The sequence below is a fragment of the Pangasianodon hypophthalmus genome, chromosome 10, assembly GCF_027358585.1.
Source record: "Pangasianodon hypophthalmus isolate fPanHyp1 chromosome 10, fPanHyp1.pri, whole genome shotgun sequence".
In the NCBI taxonomy this organism is placed as follows: domain Eukaryota; kingdom Metazoa; phylum Chordata; class Actinopteri; order Siluriformes; family Pangasiidae; genus Pangasianodon; species Pangasianodon hypophthalmus.
In genome coordinates, this window is record NC_069719.1 from 5,699,686 (window position 1) to 5,720,906 (window position 21,221).

The window sequence follows — 21,221 nt, forward strand, 5'->3', positions numbered from 1 at the left end:
AATTAGCCATCTGACTCACTTAGCGTGTGTGTGTGTGTGTGTGGGTGTTAGTGGGGTGGGCTTGGCGGGGATATATGTGACCATTTTCTGGCAAATGTCCCAACTGCTTTTTACAAAAACTGTAGTTTTTATTTAAAAGAACCAAAAATTTTGGTTTTGGTCAATGAAATTAAGGTTGGGTTTAAGTGAAGGCATAGAATTAATTAGCTGCAACAATACTAATGTCAATGGAAGGGATAGGAACACACACACATGTTAGCCTTTGACTCTGCAATCTGTATTGTACAATTTAGTTAACTGAGAAGGTTTTTACTTTTCCTGTTTGATTAACAGGTCATTTGGTCATTTGATGTAACACTTGCATACAAACATGACAAAAGCATTTAAATTGAGGTTAAAGGTTTGTCTTGGCACACACTCTCAATTTTATGGCTCTAATGCAGTGCACAAATCAAAGGGAAAGTATATAAAAAGTACAAAGGGATCAGATTTTCTGAGGGTCAACCATCAAATCAATTTATTCCACTGTGTGTTACTGTTTATGCAGGGGAGCGACGGCCACAATGGGGCACGCCAGGCGGACGCTAAACTCCTTCATAAAACCGAGAGAGCGAGAGAGACAGAAAGAGAGAGGCAGAAAGATGGAGCAAAGAATAGACTGTCCTTGTGGTAAAAGATGAAAATGGTCACTTTGTGACACAATTGCATTTGTGTGAGAGTTCAGCTGAAGAAAATGTGTGTGTTTGAGGAGGGGGTGGATGTTGGGTAGTAACGTAGCTTCTCTCTGGCTGTCTGTATGTCTGTCTGCGTGAAAGCATGGACTTGTCTTGAGAACACAACCTGAAGGTTATCGCTTCTACGCCAGCGCCTGTGTGAATAAAGCGGTTCGTGGTAAAAGAGCTGATTTAAGAATCGCTCTAAAGTGTGTCGAGTTTTATTTGCGTATAAAAGCAACACAGTATCATAGCTTATGTTTCTCTGTCGATACATCTCTGTAAGCGGAGTGTAAGTTGTGGAAGATGGGTTTGCCGGCTGTCCTGCACACTGTTGTACTCCTATCAGGGACAATGTGGTGCGAATTGGGACGTAATTAAGACATGTTAAGAATATAATAATGTTTATTTGACTATTGTCCATGGAGAACAACAGTAACCTGACTGATACGACAGGTATCTTCTTTCTAGAACTATGCATATGATCTGAATGATCAGATTTCTTAAAATGGAGAAATGCTGTGCTTGTCCAGAAATGTTTAATGCACTAGATTCAATATTAGGGCTCTGTGCCGCACTAGTGATGCACTAGTTCTGTGCTGCACTAATGATGTGTTTGTATCTCTGCACACACTATGGACAGCAACTGAAGGCCTTTGTCCCTTTAGCAGTGGCTGTGTGTGAGTGTATGTGAGTGTGTGTGTGTGTTCAAGCCTGAACCTGTCCCACACCGTTGCCGAGGCTTGGGAATCTCCCAAACAGCATAAAAACCCCCAGCTGCTGCCTCCTCCTTTTCTCAGCACTCCTCTATCTCTGTATAGACCAATTAGGCTGAAGGTCAAGCTGGATTGGGTTTGGAGGGGACGAGGGGGTGGAGCTAATAGTGATGGGGGGGGGGGGGGGGGGGGGGTGCATGTGTGTGAGACCACCAACACGTTTTGCTTCGTCACATGACCAGCGCTTAAGTCCAGGCCTCAGGGAGGAGGAAGCACAGCATCCTGTGGCGGTTTTGTTCCTCTTTGTGCATCTCCAAGCTTCCCCCTTTTATGCCGGACACTAACCGTAACATCTGTGTATGAAGGACGGAAGAATAGAGGAGGGTTTTGTTTCTGATCTTCAGGAGGTGGAAATCCTGCCAAAGGTATCTACAGCTTTTCCTTATGTATGGGAGGGAAACAGGAAATGAACCGTACAGGATGATAGATCTAATTAGCCAATCAGAGGGCTTAAGCAAAAAAAAAAGCAGACAGTGAATGTATACACACAGACACATAAAGATCCCTAAACACTAACTCGAATTCACCCTAAATTTTGTTTCTTGAACTCTTCCTCTCATGAATGATTCCTCAACTAAACATCTCACTAAAATGTTCCCTCACCTGACTATACTATACTCTTAGGGGAATAAAAAGGTTCTATAAGAGTTCTTTAGATGGGTTACTTTAAAGATTCTCACTCAGTTATAAAAACACTCTGTTGTAGGGTTCTTGATTGGATCCTTAATGTCTCTCTTAGAGATTGTACCATTTTTCTACAATGGTACTCCTTCACTTTTAGTTCTTTTCCACTTGGTAACAAATCAAAACCTAGGACTATCTGTATCCTGGCCGTGTGTGTGTCTGTTTCTCAATCCATAACCCTAGACATGAACCTACGCATTCATTCATTCATCTTCAATATGCCCTTTCTCCTGCTCGGGGTCACAGTGGATCCTGGGAACACTAAACGTGAGGTGGGAATACATCCTGAATGGGATACCACTATCACACACACACAAATTCACACCTAGGGGCAATTTAGCATAGCCAATCCACCTATCAGGATGTTGCGAGGTTGGAGGAAACCAGAGAACTTGGAGGAAATCCACATGGACACAGGCAGAACATGCAAAGAAACTCCACACAAAAAGTACCTGTGAGGACCCTGGAGCTGTGAGGTACCAACGCCCACCTACTGCTCCACCATGTGACCCATGTTTTTCACAGTTTTGAGATGTTTTATAGCTGCAACTACTCTGGCTTACTCCACTACGCAATTGGGGCGTAATGTTAATTCAGGATAATAAATTCAGAGACCCTGGAACAATTTCAGGTTCTGTTTAGGAATCTGTGAAATGATTGGTTTTGGTCCCGCCTCTTTGCACAATAGATAAATCTATAAACAGAGGTATTGAGAAATTATACTCTGAGTGTCGAATTCTTACTCAGTTAAAGGTGAACGTATCCAGCCAAAAAAATTTATTTACGTAAAAGTCCAAAGTTTCTACGTTTAAACACATTCAAGTATTAAAATGTAAAAGGTAAATGTTTTTAACTGATGAAGTTAGGTAATGTCAGGTTTTCAAGTAAAAAGTAACATTTTTTTACTAATCTAAACCTGTTAGAAAATGATTTTTGTTTTAGTGCAACTTTGCTGTTTTGCCTAAAAATATCGTTTAATCTCTGTAGGTTTGCGATATTTACCTTTAGCTAGATGTTTACTTGCTGCCTAGCTAATTACATTAGCTATTGTAATCAAGTCCATTCTAACCTGGCATTAGCAAAGAAAACAGGCAGACTTAGTTCAGTGTAACCAGGTTATGTTAGCAAATTAGCAAAACTTACTAAGCAAATTAGTAAAACCTACTAATGGAGGCAAAGAAGACACCTCATTTTATATGAGTATTTGTTTACACCAAAATATTGAAACATTTTACTGAGGTAGGGCCAGGGGCATTTATCCTCAAATTCAACACTGCAGTGTGGTGTGTTATCCATCTTCAAACACACATGCATAGTTATAGCACTAACTACATTGTATAGCATGAGAAGGTCACTGCCAGTGATGACGAAATGGAACATTGCTTGATACATTTTTCTACCTTAATGTAATAAATTGGATGCTAAACTGAAATGATAAAAAGCTAAGCTTAGGTGATTCAACTGATGTATAGCATACAGAAATTGGCTGGATGAGAGAAGAGATCTTCGAGGTTCATAATAAGTACTTTAAATGTCGAAAAAATATATAAAGAGTAAACAGGGTTTTTTTCTTGGAAATGTCATTAAGTATGAGTACAATTATTCAATTTCAATAATACTTAAGTAAAGTATAAATATGCAAATTAATACTTGAGTATAATAATGATAATACTCAAAAATACTCCACTCCTGTCAATAAAGAGTAATCAACAAAACTATAGACAAATCAAAACAATTAATTATGTATTTGTCATTAGGATAATTTTTATAGCTTATTTTATTATTTGAACTGTTGAATGATTTAAAGGTAAATTGATTACTGAGAGACTCAAATTGGCTTCCATACTGATGTAGGCAAGTCTTTATACTATTCAAACACATTACACAATAATAGATACTTTCCCTGTAGATACAGTGAATCTGCCTGTTTCTGGCCCTGATAAGCATTCAAACATGGACAATAAAAAGTGGCTTAGCACACTGGAATACTGTAAATACATTTCATATGTTCTCAGTAACCTTGGTGGCTCAGTGGTTTTTATATCTAATATCTAATCGAGGCTCATTAGCATGAGTGATTTTCTAGTTCAATGAAGGTGTGTAGGTGTGTTTTCATTGTATACTTGCTGCACAAGTGCTGTTCAAGCCTCTTATACAACAGTCGGAGGTTTTCCATGCAAAACAATTACTAAGGACAGAAACTGAGTTTTGACACCATACATATGAGCTCCACGTGTCCTGTATTCATATGTGTGAAGTTTAGTATGCTCGCCCATGTCTATTTGGGTTGACTCTAAAAATTGCCCCTAGGTATAAATGAGTGTATGAATGAGTGTATGAATGAGTGAATGGGTGTGCATGGTGTCTTTCAATGCATTGACGTCTCATCCAATGTTCCTGAGATAGACTCTGGATTCACCCTGACCCTGACCAGGATAAAGCAGTCACTGAAGATGAATGAACATTCCACATCCGTATGTGTGCTATATACCCCAATTTAATTGTTCATATCATAATAATTGCCGAATCTTTCTTCATTGTTTACAGTATTATCACATTATTGAAATTAAGCAATAATTATAAATGTTTACATGTAGTGGTCTTAGAATCAAACCTCATAATTACTTATTAAACCTCACATTTAGTAATTCACATTTATTTACTTGTGTACAGTCATTAGCTTCTCAGCTTTAAAAACCTAATTAGGCTTTTTAAAGGGTTTGCTCTTGAATTGTTAATGCGACCTACCGGGTCATGTTATATTAATGTTGAGAGTAATTTCTGGAAATCTATGAGCACAAAGACAATTGTTAATCAAAACAGCAAAAGAAATTTTAGGTTCCAAAGGGAATTTTAACTGTAACAAAGGCATTTTCAATTTCTTTAGCTGAAGCACCTGTCTCGCATATAATTATTTATACCATGGCCACAGAAAATACTCATTTCTGATTGGCTGGCAGGTGTTCTTTATTTTTTCTAATATCAGGAGAGCTGTCCAAAAAACAGTCAATATTAAATCTCCGATCTAAATCAACACTTCCAATAATATGTTGGAACATAACCATGACATCAAGCATATGACAGTTAATGCCATGTTTATACTTTGCTATTACCTTTGCTACTGTGAAAAATGAATGGTTTGAATTTACTGCAGATATAATGGCTGCATGGAAATTAAATTAATTAAAAGTGATTAAAAAGAAAGTAAGGTATGCAAGGTAAGTAAGGTACCAGAAGAACAAGATTACAATGGCAGCCCTAACCGAAATAGGAGGAAAAAAGTTTGCAAAATCAGATCATTTTTGAGTCAAACTTGTCCAAAGTGTTATTTTTAGTGTTACTGAGTAGCTGCGGTATAGTCAACGTAACACACAATGCAGTGTCCTAGTGCCTTTACTCTAATATTATTGAAAAGCACTTGTTACTAAATCTAAGATGGCATGAGATTTTACCTCTTCTGTCTTTTTTAAGTATGACAAGTGCCTTTTGCTGGAGTTCATACAGTATGAGCTCATACATACATACATACAGCTGAGTTTCTCAGTTGCCTCCTGTGTAAAAATGAAATACCAGCCTTTAAAATTCACCATCAAATCTAATAAAGTATGTTTAGTTAAGTTAAATATAAGTTTGGTAGATTAGCTAGTTAGGTTTTGTAAATTAGCTTGTTAAATTATCTGGATAATTATGTTTTGCAAATTTGTGTGTTAAATTAGCTAAATAGTTAGATTTTGTAAATTAGCGTGTTAAATCAGCTAGCTTGTTTCAGGTTTGTCTGAGTTGTGTTCAGCTCTTTCTATCTGTTAAAATGATTTTATGTTTAAATATAGTATGTTTAAATATAGATACTTTTGAATATCTACTACTGAAGTAGATATTTGCCTCCATACTTCTGTTTTTAATTGAGCAAGATTAACTTTTACCTAAGTACTGTTTCTTAGTACTTTGTCCACCCTTGCTTATGAAAGTACATATGAATTATAAATCCGCATTCCAAGTTCTTGTTAGCATTATCTAATAAATCATAAGATCATACTACAAAACGTACACTTTAAATTGAAATCATAATACAAAACATACAATTTACATTGAAATCATACTACAAAACCTATATTTACACTGAAATCATACTACAAAAAATTAACTTTTACAGTAGAATCATACTCCAAAACATACATTTTACATTAGAATCATACTCCAAAACATACATTTTACATTGAAATCATACTCCAACACATACATTTTACATTGAAATCATACTCCAAAACTTACATTTTACATTGAAATCATACTCCAAAACGTACATTTTACATTAGAATCATACTCCAAAACTTACATTTTACGTTAAATCATACTAAAAACCTTACATTTTACATTAGAATCATACTCCAACACATACATTTTACATTGAAATCATACTCCAAAACTTACATTTTACATTGAAATCATACTCCAAAACGTACATTTTACATTAGAATCATACTCCAAAACGTACATTTTACGTTAAATCATACTAAAAACCTTACATTTTACATTAGAATCATACAACAAAACTTACATTTAATAAATATAACAATTTTAGTAAACTTGGTACAGATGTATGTCTTGAACATTATTTAAATTTGTACAAGAATATTGTGGCTATTTATTGGTGCTTTTCATTATTGGAGCTTTTTATAGGCAACTTGTTTTTAAGTTATTAAGGTACCTATTAATACAAGTGACCAGTCAAATCTGCTAGTACCTATAAGAACTATAGTTCATATATATATCATATCTTTACTAATGATGAAGCTGTGAATTTAACAACTGTTTGCATCTGTAACTGTATGTTACTGTAGTTACGATTGTTTATAGGCACATTAATTTAGAACGATCATTAAATTGACTGGAACTACGTGTGCATTCAGTGGTTTGAACGCACACCTTCTAGCCAATCAGAATATTCAGACATTATTCAGACATTATATATTACATTATATATATAAATTGTGGACCTCCTGGCTATGCTTTATGGACCTCACTTTGAGATCGTTTATAACTGCATTGTAGATATGGGTGTGATAAAATTGTGAGCAATAAAACATCGGTAATGCCATTGATTTAATAAAGGTTTCTGTTTAAAATACAGTATGTCACTTTACTTAGAGCTGACAAATACTTACAAGCTGTATATATAGCTGTAATATAATATATCAAATAATAATCTTCACTCAGTAGGTTATGGTGATTGTATTGAATGCTTATAACACATTCTGTTAACAATTTATAAATGCATTATAAACACGACTATAACCTTTAATGCCTATTGTTATAGTACATCTGTCATATCTTTTAGGTTTTGAATGAATTTACTTTTCTAAAGGTGGCAGAGTTTTCAGAACTGCACTGAATAACAGCTTCTATCTCCATTTCTCTTTTTTCTTCTCTCCCTCATTCATCCACTTGTCTGTTAAGAAAGCATCATCAGCTCTTTAATTTAAGTTTAGAGTGCAAGGTCGTTTAGCAGCATCTCTCTTTCTCCTTGCTGCTTATGCTCTGCCTCGGGCTGTGTGTTGCTAGCTGGGCCGTGCAGGAGTAAAGCTGATGTATTTTAAACGAGGGCAGCGCTCCGGTGGGTGGAGGCTCTTCACTGGTATTAATCGGCTATTTTTTGCGTTCTGTCTGAAACGTTTGGATTGACTCTCGAGAGACTCAGCGAGCACAGAGACCTGCGAGCAGCACCAGCCGCTACGCTCAGCCACTTCAAACTCTAGTGCTTTTCCTGCCACAATATTTCACTCTGGAGTGTGTGTGTGTGTGTGTGCAATGTGTGGGCTTGTGTGTGCATGCATCTGTGAGAGAAGATGTGTGTACAGTGTGTGGGATTGTATGTGTGTGTGTTCAGGTATTTTTGTGAGTTTAAAAGTGTATATACAGTGTGTGGGATTGTATGTGTGTATTTATCTGTGAAGCCACAGAAGACGTTGTGTGTGTGTGTGTGTGTATCTGTAAGTGTAGAGGTCCATCTCTTCACACTGGATTGTGTGTGTGTGTTGTGGTGGGTGTACAGGGTGTGTGTACAGTCTGTGCATGCATTTGTGAGTGTAGAGGTGTGTGTAGTGTGTATACATGTATTTGTGAGTGTAGAGGTGTGTGTGTGTAGTGTGTAACTTAGTATTTATGTTTAGAACATGCACTGTCATCATATTTCATACCTGTGTGTGTGTGTGTGTGTGTGTGTAATATGTGAGTTTATGGTGTGCATATTTAATGGTATTTAAGGGTGGGTTTGTGCAATTGAGTGTGTGAGTGTATAAAGTGTGTATATGCATATTTAAGTGTACAGTAGCACCATACTGCAGTGTGTGTGTGTGTGTGTGTGTGCGTGTGTGATGGGCAAGAGTTTAATCTTCAGAGGCTATATGCATATTTAAGTGTACAGTGGCACCATACTACGGTGTGTGTGTGTGTGAGGGGCAGGAGTTTAATCTTCAGAGGCTTTGTACTGAATTTCTTCTTGTAGAGCGAGACAGAAACATAGGCATTGAGAAAAGAAGTGCTAATGAGTGATTGGAGTGTCATCACTCACCTCCTCTTTACGTGCCATTCACACATAAAGTGCTTGTCCAATACCACATTTCACACACACTTACAGTTTGCACAAAAGTACTTGTTGCTTGGATTACTTAATTAAAAATGCAAATCAAAAAAGACATATATCACCATGTGAATCGCACTTCTCATACTTCCTGTCATGTCTCGTTTTAAGGACAGGGAACCTCAACCAAATTTACCGGCTTGAAACGGCAGCCATGTAAAACACCCAGAGTCTGCGCAGCAGCAAATTGGTTTGAAGTGTTAACTGCCTGGCTGGTGAAATGTGCTCATATGCTGGATCATGGACTAGATGAGCTCTTGAGCTCGAAGCTTATGGGACCCAAAGCGGATGGGGCAGAAACGTCACCTCATTGAGATCTTTTTGTTGCTCTTTGGTCGCATTCTCGCCAAAGCACTTTGGAGTAGTGTGAAAAATGTGTGCTCTTCATGTGGAAGTGAGAGAGAGACAGGAGGATAGTGAATCTCAAAACCAGTGGCCTGTGAGAACTGGTATATATGAACTAGCAGGGCTAAACTCTCTGTGTTTAAATGCCATCTGTATAACGATTCATTTTTGGCATCCACATCGGATTACTGTCTTTGCTGTTAACCAAGTTGATTATGTTGGACTTTTTTAAACCACACAATACCACAGAATGGAATGAAGACTCGAGACTGCAGCTGATTTCTTTCTAGCCCAGACGGTAGATTCATGCAGCCCATCAGTGACAGTCATGTCAGATGATTTCACAGAGTGACACGCCCTCTAGATTTGATTTCCATTTGGGATGATGTTCTTCAGCTCGTTTCTCAGACACTTACGTAACACGTCATCAACAGTGATTGAGAAGGAGCATGTGAAATGCAATCACGGGTGTAATGAATATGAATGAGGTGGATTAATTATTCTATCATCATCTCCTTTTTTCCCCAAAACGCCTTTGGAGAAGGAAATTTACAAGATATTGACTAAGCATACATTGTCCTATTAAAGTACATATTAAACAAAGGAACAGACAACAGAACCATAAGGTTAGTAAGACACATTATAGCAGTTATAAACAGTCATTCCATCACCAGCCTCTATTTTTTTTCACTCTCTTGAGGTTAATAAGACAATGAAAGATTTATCATGAAGACTTTCCCATGGTGGAAAACATACTGCATGTTACAAAGCGTTGAAACCCAAAACTCCTTCCACAAATGTTCAACAAATGTCTCCTTACTTTTGAAATGATCAAAACTTCACCATATCAACAATTATAATTTTTTTTCTTTCTCAAATAACAACACCTTTCCTATCCATTTAATATTAGGCGTAGATTTACTGAGTGTCAGATTCAATGAGCTGTTACTATAGAAACAATAACATATTAGAATGAGCGCATTAATATAAACCTATCACTTATGATACAGCTGCAACTACTGTCAGAGCTGCTGTTGTAGCAAATAAACCATATTCTGAATCGAGAATTCAAGAGAACTACGCTATAATACAGGGTGTCCCAAAAGTCTCCATACATAGGGGACAATGTTTGCCAGCACCACGTTGGTTGTGCCTTCATCAGTGGATGTTTGTGGACGTCCACTTCTCGGTTGCTCCGCAACACTTCCAGTCTTTTTGAATTTGTTAAGTTTGGCAACAGTGTGTGTGATGGGCTTGCCATGTTTCCTGTTAAAGTCCACTGCAACCTTGCGACAGCTTCCCGATCCAGCCACGAGAATGATTTCAATACGTTCTTCTTTTGTCAAAGGCATTCTTCAAGATTCAAGATTCAAGAGGTTTATTGTCATATGCACAGTGAAAACACAACGGTTTAGACCATACAATGAAACAAAGAAGAAGAAGAAAAAGAAAAATATACATAAAATATAATGTATATAATATATAAAAGTATACAGACCCTGAGTTGGTAAGCCTTCTTAAAGGCTATCTGAAATAAATATATATATATATATAAATATATATATATATATATATATATATATATATATATAGATATAAACTAAGTATGAACAATTTTGAAGACATTTTGCTAAAAAGTGTTAATGTCTCCTCTGTACAGTATGGAGGCCCTGTAGATAGTCCCATCTGATATTATACACTGCCTATGAGCTTATGTTCTCTCTAACATTAAGCATAAAGAAAAGTTTAGTGTTATACACACACACACACACACACACACACACACACACATTGTCTTAATCTGAGTAAAGGCTGACATGTTTCCTCCAAGACACATTTCAAAATGTTGCTCATGCAACAGACAGGAGAGCACTATCTGCTCAATCATGTACACACACACACACACACACACACACACAGTGGATATTTACAGTGCTTGCATCTACAGTATCTACCTGTCTGTGCGTCCGAGAGCGCGCACGGCGGCCCTGCGTCATGACGTAACCTTCCAAGCCACGTGAGCGCGCCTCTTCCGCAGGGTCATATGACTGGTGGCATTAACTCGCCCGGGTGAAGTGTGTGTGCTGCTTGTGCTCTCGTCAGGCGACGCGTTTTGTTTTAATTGAATTTAAAGAATGGCAGCGTTAGTCGCGAATCGTCCGGTGGACCTCAACGGGCCAGAAGCTGCAGCCAGACAGCACGCACAAGCCGTGACAAGAAACTATATATCACAGCCTCGGCTGAGTGAGTACACTGTGTGTGTGTGTGTGTGTGTGTGTGTGTGTGTGTGTGTGTGTGTGTGTGAGAGAGAGAGAGAGAGAGAGAGAGAGAGAGAGAGATTAATTAGTAACCTTTAATTCAAACCTGAAGCGACTCCTGTAACTATAACTGGAGAACAACAAACATGGAGGGTTCTCTGTTTGGACCACTCACACTAAATGTACACTGCAGCTCGTATTTTTTATTTTATTTATTATTTTCACTCCTCTGACGGCTTGTCACAGATAGCACAGCTAGCCGGCTAGCATGCTAACCGAGCTGTCAAGGTAACGCTAACTGTCACTCTTCTTAACATGCACAAGACTTTCACATTCACTCGGTGACTTGGTGGCTAACTAACAAAAATGTCCGTTTAGACAACTATATGAGCTTTAAATCCTAATAAAAGTCTAAGCTAGTCAGCTCAGCTAAACAAGCTAGCATTAGCTACAACTTTGTACGTAAATTGATCCGTGTTGCCGCATTCCAAACGGCTCTCTCTTCCACATGTAGTGCACTAGCTAGTATACGAAAGCGGATTGTTCTATACCCTTTGTAGTGCACTTATGTAGGGAGTCAGAAGGCATTTGTATTTCAGCCTGAGTGAATGGAAGTTGCAGTATTCGTTTGTTATAAATAATAGTGAAACAACTTTTAAAAAAAAAAAAATCAAAACTTCTTGAGCAAGTTAAATCAAGCAATTGTGCTATTATATGGAATATTTATTAAATATATTTTAATATTAAGAATTGATTCACTTCTTTACTCAACAAAATTGGGATGTTTTATGTATAATCATATGTGAAATATCAGAAATGCTCTGAGGATTGAGATTAAAATTTCCAAATCAGCTAGACAGATGGAAAGATGATGATGATGATGATAATGATAATAAAATCCCCATCACGGGACACAGTCACGTGACTGAGTCAGCAGGGACATGATTATGGTATGTGCTGGAAGCCTTTGGCCTGATCCCAAATACTGTGTGTGTGTGTGTGTGTGTGTGTGTGTGTGTGTGTTTATTGTAGGTAAACCTCAACAATGCATTTCATTTTTAATCCAGTTTTTCAGGAATGTACTTCATTCCTTCTACTGACTGTGATAGTTTAAATTGGGATAATCTGGATCCATTCTTGTATAATTCCTTTGCAATTTTGCCATCACACAATTTCTGCCCCACAAAATAAAGTTGCTGTGTGTCACACAGTGACATTTAAAAGCAACACATTATTTATTGGCTCACACAGAAAATAATAAAGTTGCTAAAAGTCATGTGCCTGTGGTTGCAAATATAGTGATGTCGAAATTTCAAAGACGGCCTAAAACCTACAGCACGCTGCTAAATACCTGGAAATTCCACATACAGATCATTTCTATGGTAAACTATAATACGATAGTTTTAAAAACTTTTTTCTTATAACAATCGCAGTTTGACGTTCTACTCTATGGGCAATCGTAGACCCTGGGGGCGGAGCATCATGAGTATGGGCGGGAATCATTCAAATGTCAAGGTGTAATCTTACCAAATGCATTTTTATACAAGTAAACTTTTTATCACGTATTAGTACAGCGTTGCATTTAGTAATGAAGAAGCTCTTCATCTTAGCGCTGGCATTTACGCCACGTTGAACTCAAGAATGCAAATTGTAATTCCCCGCCTCCAACTCGTAAAAGTAAAAGAAAACGCCCCCTCAACCTAAAATTTTTAACTCGTCAACACGGGGTAGTCTTCTCAACTACCAGTTCCTTCCCCATTTATGAAGACGTCGGAGTGACGGATATAATTATTATTAGTAGGCAATCCAGTTTATTATTGGGAGGATCCGTACAATACTGCTGTTATGAAGATACTTTAGAGCAGGCGTTCTCAAACGTTTGGTTGACATTTTAACTCTAAAATAAATTCTCAGCTTCTGCTCGATGCAGATTTAACTCATGAATATGTACAGCACTACTTCAGCTGTTTATTAGAGCCGTAGAGCTTTCAGCCAACAGAAAGTTGATATTAATTACAGGTTATTGAGGTTTTGGTTAAACCCATTCACTTGGAGTGACCAGTCAAACAGGCTAATAACTATAAGAACTTTTGAGAAGCCGTGTGTTTCTGTACTTTTGTACTGTTTTCTGATTGGAAAACAGGTTCCATGACATGTTCTTCTGATTGCTGTGCCTGTAGAATATTACATTAAATACTAAAACTGATTATTATTTAGTTTTGGCAGGGTTTTAAATCTATTTGTATCCAGGATTGCCTTTTCCTGCTTTGTGTTGTTGTTTTTTTTCTCGTTGACATTATGCTGCTACTTTGAAGTTGCGTTATCAGTCATGTCACTCCTGTTTGGTAGATTTTTCTCCTTCCCCAGATGCCTCACGTTGCAGGGGGATGTGAAAGTGCAGACTGCACTGAGCGTCAGTTTACCAACTCGGCTCTCCCTGCTCACGGAAATCTCCACAACACCATCAGCCCTATATTTAAACACACATTCATTTTTAAATGTATTTATTTTGACACAAAGAAGTTGGACTGCGTATATGAATCAAAGTGGTCAGTAGTGTTGTATTAAATTACCTTTAAATTTTAGTACATCCCAAAGCTTTTGAAGGATTTAGCACTGATTTAATCACTGTGATCTTAAAATAGCCTTAGACTCGGATCTTACAGTCCTTGTTGGTACAAAATCGTCGGAGCGGCTAAAAATGTAAGAGGAAATCCACCAATCATTAATAGCCTCAGCTATTCTGTACATCTCTGGACAAAGGCAATGACATTAATTTTTTCTTTCTTTCTTTTTAATTTTTTTTTTAAAACACAGCAGCTGCAATTGAACGCACTATGAGGAACCAGACACAGTGATATTGTGCAAACATTGCAAAATACTGGATTTTCATCATTAAACGAAGATGTGTGGTGGACAATTTTAAAGAAAATTCTTTGAGTTTTACATCCTCAAAATTAGACCATATGCTTGTGCTTAACTTTCCAGAAGAACCTGTATGATGTAAATTTAAAGGTGCAATAGTTGATTTTTTTATTTATTTTTTTTTATTGACTTTATTACAACTCGCACATTACCACTTGCAAGGTAATTAGCCACTTGCTGTATTCGACTTGTAAGTCGTAATTTGCAAGTTTTAAAGAAGTTATTGCCCACCTCGGCATGTGCAAAGTGGGAAAAAAAAGAGCATGGACGCTTCCACGAGAGTTTCTTTAAGCACACTTTTACAGTTATAGGCATGAGTGGCTATTGGTGCTGTTCTACTATTACAATGAACTTAAGTCCAAAATGTTTCATGAATGTTTGAAGCTTAGCAACAAGCTAGCTATCAGACAGTAGCAAGTAGTGTTAGCAACAAGCTAGCATGCTAATGTTTGTAATAACTTTAATGTTGATGATTATCTTCTCAAAACAGCGATTAATATGGTCAGTGTTCCAGTGCTGTGTCTGTATATTAACTGATCTAAAGCCAACACTGCTATGAACTAATTTAAAAGTAGAGATGGGAGACTTTACACTGTTCACAGAGTGCGTGGCCATGTTGATTTGATGTCACTCCGTAAACAGGGAAGGAACTGTTATTTGAGAAGACTACCCCAAGTTGACGAGTTGAAATCTCAAGTCGAGGGGGTGTTTTCAACATCGCCTCGAACACAACTTCACCTCGAACGCAGCATTACAACATTAGGCTTTCTAGTGCAGTCATGTGTTTTGTGGTTGTGGCTTTGTGGAAATCACTGCAATAACCTAAATCACTGATTATATTTTAAAAAGATTAAAAAAAAACAATCCCTTAGTATCAGTAATACACACGTGAAGTCATACAGCAAAATTTTCAGCTGTAGTATAGTCATGTAGTCATCTTATATTAAGCTTAAAGCTGTTGTTCTGGCTTAATTTGAATCTTCTGATGTTACCACACTTGATCTGTTAATTTTGTTTATCTGTAAATTTGCTGGCTAAAATTACCTCACACCCTCCCTTCTTGTTTTTTTCCCCCTTTTCCTTGTGTATTATTGACGTTATTCAGCGTCTGCCTCATTAATTTAAACCTCAAACATGCTTTCTCTCAAACGCCAAGCTAGTGTTTTTTTTTTTTTTTTTGTGTGTGTGTGTGTGCATGCCAAAAAAAGCTTGGGCTAAAAGCCTCTTAGCACTCTTAGCAAACCGCAAAAGAAATGACTTAATGGAAGAACTGAGTCCGAAAGCCAAAGCAGAAAGAGAGAAAGAAACTGTATAGCCCACACCCGCTCGAGACGCCACCCCCCTCCTCCGCCCCAAAAAGAAGGATTGAAATAGTCACTCTAATAGGCACGCTAGCTAGCAGCTCCATTTTCTTCAACATCAGTGAGCAAAAGCTGAGTGCACACTGATAGCAGCCTGTGATTGAAGGCAATGATGAATGATGGGCATGCAAACATGTCATGTGAGTCTGAGAAACCAAGATCATCACCACTAGAGATGGGCATTTCAGGCAAAATACACTTTGTAGACATCTTTGGAACGGCAAATGTTTACAGAGATAAAGTAATTACACTTATGTGATACTAAAGATCTGTCATTATATAAGCATTTATTAATTATTATCTCTAACTGTGATTTATTATAACTAAAAACTACACAAAGTCCTATTTTGTGCCACGTCAGAACTGTGTGGGCGTATCATATCATGTACTGATTGACAGCGGCGTCTCCTTGGCAACGTAAACAACTCATTAATAGTGCTAATTCTAGAAAAGCATGTTGGAATGTGGAGTGGTGCTGTCACAGCACTTTCGTTTTCTCCTTTTTTTTTTTTTTTGAGTCGTTGCATAGTGTTTTGTACGTATTTTTCAGCATGTAAAATTAATGTATCTGTGTTCGGATATAAACCAGAAGTGGCTGTGGCCTTAACAGAATAACCTGCATTAAGGTGTGTGTCAGTACAAACTTCTCGTGAACACAGTGACAAGTTTTTTGTCACAACGACTTTTTGTCACAAAGCCCTGATAATTTCGTCGTGGACTCATTTTGGTGCTCAGCGACTACTTGCTGTGCGCTCCTGCTCCTTCAGTGACTAGTCGTGTAGAGTGCAGTCTACTTTGTCAGTCTCGTATCAGTGATCTCAGAAGCCCTGACATATTTAAGCATAATTGTCTTTCTTGCCGATGAATCGTATAGCGTGAAACCCTCTGCGACTAGTTGCGAGTACAGCGTGGAGAAACGGTAGTGAGAGGAACCCGAGAGGAAATCAAAATCAGTCACGCACAGTCATTTGCGGTCATGCGCAGCAGATCTCTGAATCCAGTTTATCGTGCATTTGTTTTTGTGGGTGGATGTGGGGGAAAATGTTGTTAGGAGCTGCAAAAATAAAAACAGCTGTGACCTAATTCCCACTCGCGCATAGTATAAAGTAGCTAACGAATATTTCTTCCACATGTTCTCCTTTTTCTCTTGTTTCTCTACATAATCTTGACACGGTGGGATTTGAGGATGAGATGCTCTTCAGCGGAGCTCTCTCCAGGTGAAAGGTTGAGTTGTGTGTGCACCTTGTCTGTGAGCGATCATGTAGTGTGCACTCCCCTACAACACCAAATAACTGATTACAAGCGTTTCAGGTCATGTGGTGTGAAAGGGTCTGATTTTGAAAACTGTGTAGTGTACACTCAGCATAACACTGTGATTGTATCTGTAGTTGGATTTAAACCTGAAGTGGGCATGGCCTAAATGGGAAGGTTTTTTTTTTTCCTCAAAATTATTTTTTAATATAATTTTTTTAATTAAATATGAACCATGCCTCCATGCCACCAGAAACATTGGAAAACACTGAACCCCACCTCCAGAGGTAGAAATGCCAGTGTTGTGTGTGAATTCTGGCTTTGACAGTTCCTCAACCTCAGCTGCATCACTCCACTTCATAATTGGGCTTAGCTCCAGATGTGCATGAGACTGTTTTATTTAATCCTGCTCACCCAGGTTTTATTTTTTTGTTTGAATCTGCCTGTGATATTTCTGACAAACTCAGTTTATTTATATAACTAGTAGCCTAACCACAGTGACCCTGACCAGGCAGTTACTAAGGATGATTGAACATTGTAAATGCATCGTGCAGAACCGCACTTTGATGCTTTTTTTTTTAAGTCAAATCTACAAATTCCGCACATTTCAGATTTGTTTCACGTCTGTCTGTGTTCTCTGCATGCGCCCCAACAGGTCAGTCCTTTGGTTATCAGTATAAAGCTAATTTATTTTTGTGTAGACCAATGTAAGTGATAAAGTATTAGTAAACTTGGAATGTCCTGAATCAGGACCTTGATCACTGTCTGTTAATAGTGTTTTGTCCTTGTCCTGATGTTTTTTCAATAGCTTAATTTTCATTAAATTCCCCATGTTGAGCCTTTTGCTGGTGCGATGAGCTGATCTGTTCTCTCACTCGTGCCAAGTCAGATGTCTGCCACTATGAAAAGAGACAAACAAATAAAGTGAACACAATACTCATCTGTCTTTTGATAGCTAAAGCCATTTTTTTTTCTCTTAATCATGTCATTTGCAACAAAGGCAATTAACCCAGACTGTCTCTGCTCTTTGTTTTAGCTTTGAATAGACTTCTAAATGAAATGAAAAGACATTCAGTACGGTAATGGTATTTCTGTGAAGAAACAATTACCCATAATGACACAGTTATAAACAAATCTTTCAGATGTCACAGCCCACTTTATTTTGCCCACAGTTTCCTGTTTCTAATCCTTTTGTCCGCTTGTAATTAATCAATTGTCATGACGGTGAAAGAGAAAGCCCCCGGTGGGCGTTTGACTTCGTCTTGCCATCAAAGAACATGAAATGAATTGAAAGAAGAGTATAGAATAGTTGACTTTCAAAAATAGTATCCGAGTCTCTAAATTATGTACCACTTAGACTAAGGGGGGGAAAAAACAAGCCCATTATCTTAAGCACAAAGCAATGTGACACATGAGTCTTTTTCTGCATTCAAGGTTCTTGACTTGAAACATTTTTTTGTAACCAAAGTTTTCATAGTTATTCAATAATTTGGGTTCATATAGCATTTACAATATTTATAGTACTCCCCTCAAGGCAGTTGGCTTATATGTATATGTATAGCTGGTAAAGTATGGCCTGCCTCGACAAATGCAGTAAAATGATATAATGACAGTACAGTGTGTGATACATGATTCATCAAATGATGACAAGCAGCAGGTACACTGAACAATGAATAAAGATTTTCTAGTGAGAATGTGGTTTTACACTATTATTAGTGACGTGTAGGGTCACGTGATTAATCATGTTATTATCGTTAACGCAATACAAGTTTCTGTGGTGAACGTGTTGTGGAGGGTTTGTTATAATCAAATGGGTTAAAGTGTGAAGTATTAAAATAGGCTATGACCACAGAGCTAAAACACACCTGAACAGCCAAACACACCATTAGTAGCTAGCTAGATTGGAAAAAAAAAAATAACGAGCCATGAAAAGTAACGAGAATTACGTGAGAATTGGTACAGGAAAGTGAAGACACGTCTGTAGTTTGGATTGAAGTGAGGTGAAATACTCAGTCCTAAGTTTTATTCAACAATAATTTCACTATTTCTCTTCTTAAAGCAAATATCAATATTATTTCTGTGCGAGGTGCAAATTTAAAACCGCAACATCACAGTGGAATCGTCCATGCTTCTTTACAGAGGAATATTTTTTATTTTTGAATAACACATTGAGCAGTATCTTGAATCTGATTGGTCAGAAGGCGTGGATTATTTTTGTATGACGGCACGGCTCGGACACTAGTTCCAGCTGTAACATGAACAACAGGTTAAAATTAATGCGCTCGATCTAATACGTTATCGTTTCTGTAGTAACACCTTATACACGGGGACTTACTCCACATAATCTAAGACAAATAATAAACAGATTAAAAAAAAAAAAAAAAAACGTTGTGTAACAAAGAAAAACAGAATCGTTGATGTGGTGACTTTTTTTTTTTTCCTGAAGGATACATTTATGTAACATTTATGGAAGAAGTAACAGTCAGTGTAACTCTTACAAACCAGTTTTTTGCTAAGTTTTCCAGCACTGAAAAGTCTCCAGGACAGAGGAGTTTACGCTTTCTGCTTTCTCTGCAAAATGATAGACTGTGTGTTTTGAGAGACAGACAGACAGAGACATTGATGGAGAGACAGAGGTGCTGGTAAAGGATCAGTAACCCAGAGCCTTAACCACTGAGCCACCACTGCCCAAAAAAGGCAGAGCAACAAAGCTGCAGCAAAAAGTGCATTTCTGTCTATACATCCAACACAAATAAAATCTACAACCAGTACAATTTATTTATAACCACTGGTACCTGACACGTTTCAGGTTCTGCATCAGATGCACGCATATTGTCATCCTGTCACTGTGATATTCAACAACTTTATGGCATACTGATTTTTTGTCCATATCATACTGCCTTGTGGACAAGCAGCTACTCAAAGGCAGAATCGACCCGTTAACAAATTTCTAGATTAGTATAAACAATAGTAATTATTCTGTTTGATAGTTTTCATCTCTTGTTGGTGAATTGTAGCTGAAAGAAATTTTCATGTTGTCACCAACATAAATGAAAAAACTGCAAAACCTTTAATGCACCGTTGTTTTGTTATTAATGGATAAAAATAAAATGTGATCTCTGCTTTTCATTTGCAGGACTAGTGTTCCTTCTTAAAGCTGATTTATACTTGCTGTTAACTACGTGTACATATACACAAGATGGCCGCCATGTGTTATCCTGCAGTCGTTTGGTGCAACACGCCGAAAGTTTTAAAGAGAAACGGAGCTCGTCAGTATGTATGAAATCACTGAACATTGCAGTTTGACTTGGAAACCAGATAAACAGAGATGTTTTGGAGATGTTTTAAATCTTCTAGATGTACATCAGATACGCAAGCGAGTATGTAAACAGTGCAGCTTGTGTAGCTACTGAGCACACACACGTACGCCTGGTGAAAATGAAGTATATTTGCACCTTTAGCTGCTGAATCATTTACAGCATGGGTATTATTTCCCAAAATAATCGTTAGCCTAGTATAACAGTAGCTAAATGGCAGCCACTAGCGACTATAATGAGACTTTGTCTTGTCTCAATCAGATTCAGTCTGCAATGTAGATTTTTGTACTTGATGTTTATATAGAAAACATTTAAAAAGGGTAAAGGCAGACATGCCTGAGCAGGCCTACTGTGCATAGTGCCCAGCCTCTGAACAACATATTATAATCAAAAAGCCATGTTCCAGACATCCCTCTCTGTCTTTACTCCCATGAGACGTTATTTCTTTTGTTTTTACTCCCTGACTGTGTTTGTAAATGCAGCCTGATACCATAATACTGTGAAATAGTGATTTTTACTCAGTTATCCTACTGTGAACACGTCAACCTGTAACCCCTGTAGCTTATGAACTCTGTTTTAAAGTTGCGGCTCAATTTGTAATTGGAAATGCAGATGTGCAGAGAACTCGAATTTATTGATCTGTTATGAAATAAAGTTCATTATAATCCGTTTTTAATACACCACCTTGAAGAGAGGCACAGGGGCTAAACCGTCACACTTCAGTGTACTTCCTTGCCAACCAACACAACCAACACATTTCACCCTCCTACCCTGATAACACACACACACAGAGTCCTCTGATTACACACGGTCCAATCAGTGTGAGTGTGCAGGGAGTCGTCACTCAGCAGGCGCTACCTGTAGGGCCAAGAGCGTTCCTCTTTGATGGGGTGTTATCACTCTTGAGGACTTTGTTAGAACAGCTGCTATTCTAAAACCGTGTGTGTGTTT

General features: G+C 37.7%; 1 protein-coding gene across 1 annotated transcript in view; it reads left to right on the plus strand.

Moving 5' to 3' along the window:
• The first annotated feature begins 11,186 nt into the window (after window positions 1–11,186).
• atp6v1ba (ATPase, H+ transporting, lysosomal, V1 subunit B, member a) overlaps window positions 11,187–21,221 on the plus strand; it is a 42,129-nt gene continuing 32,094 nt past the window's right edge. The window contains exon 1 of the mRNA XM_026944222.3: window positions 11,187–11,402. Coding sequence (XP_026800023.1) covers window positions 11,294–11,402 — 109 coding nt within the window. The 5' untranslated portion in view covers window positions 11,187–11,293. The remainder of the gene's footprint in view (window positions 11,403–21,221) is intronic.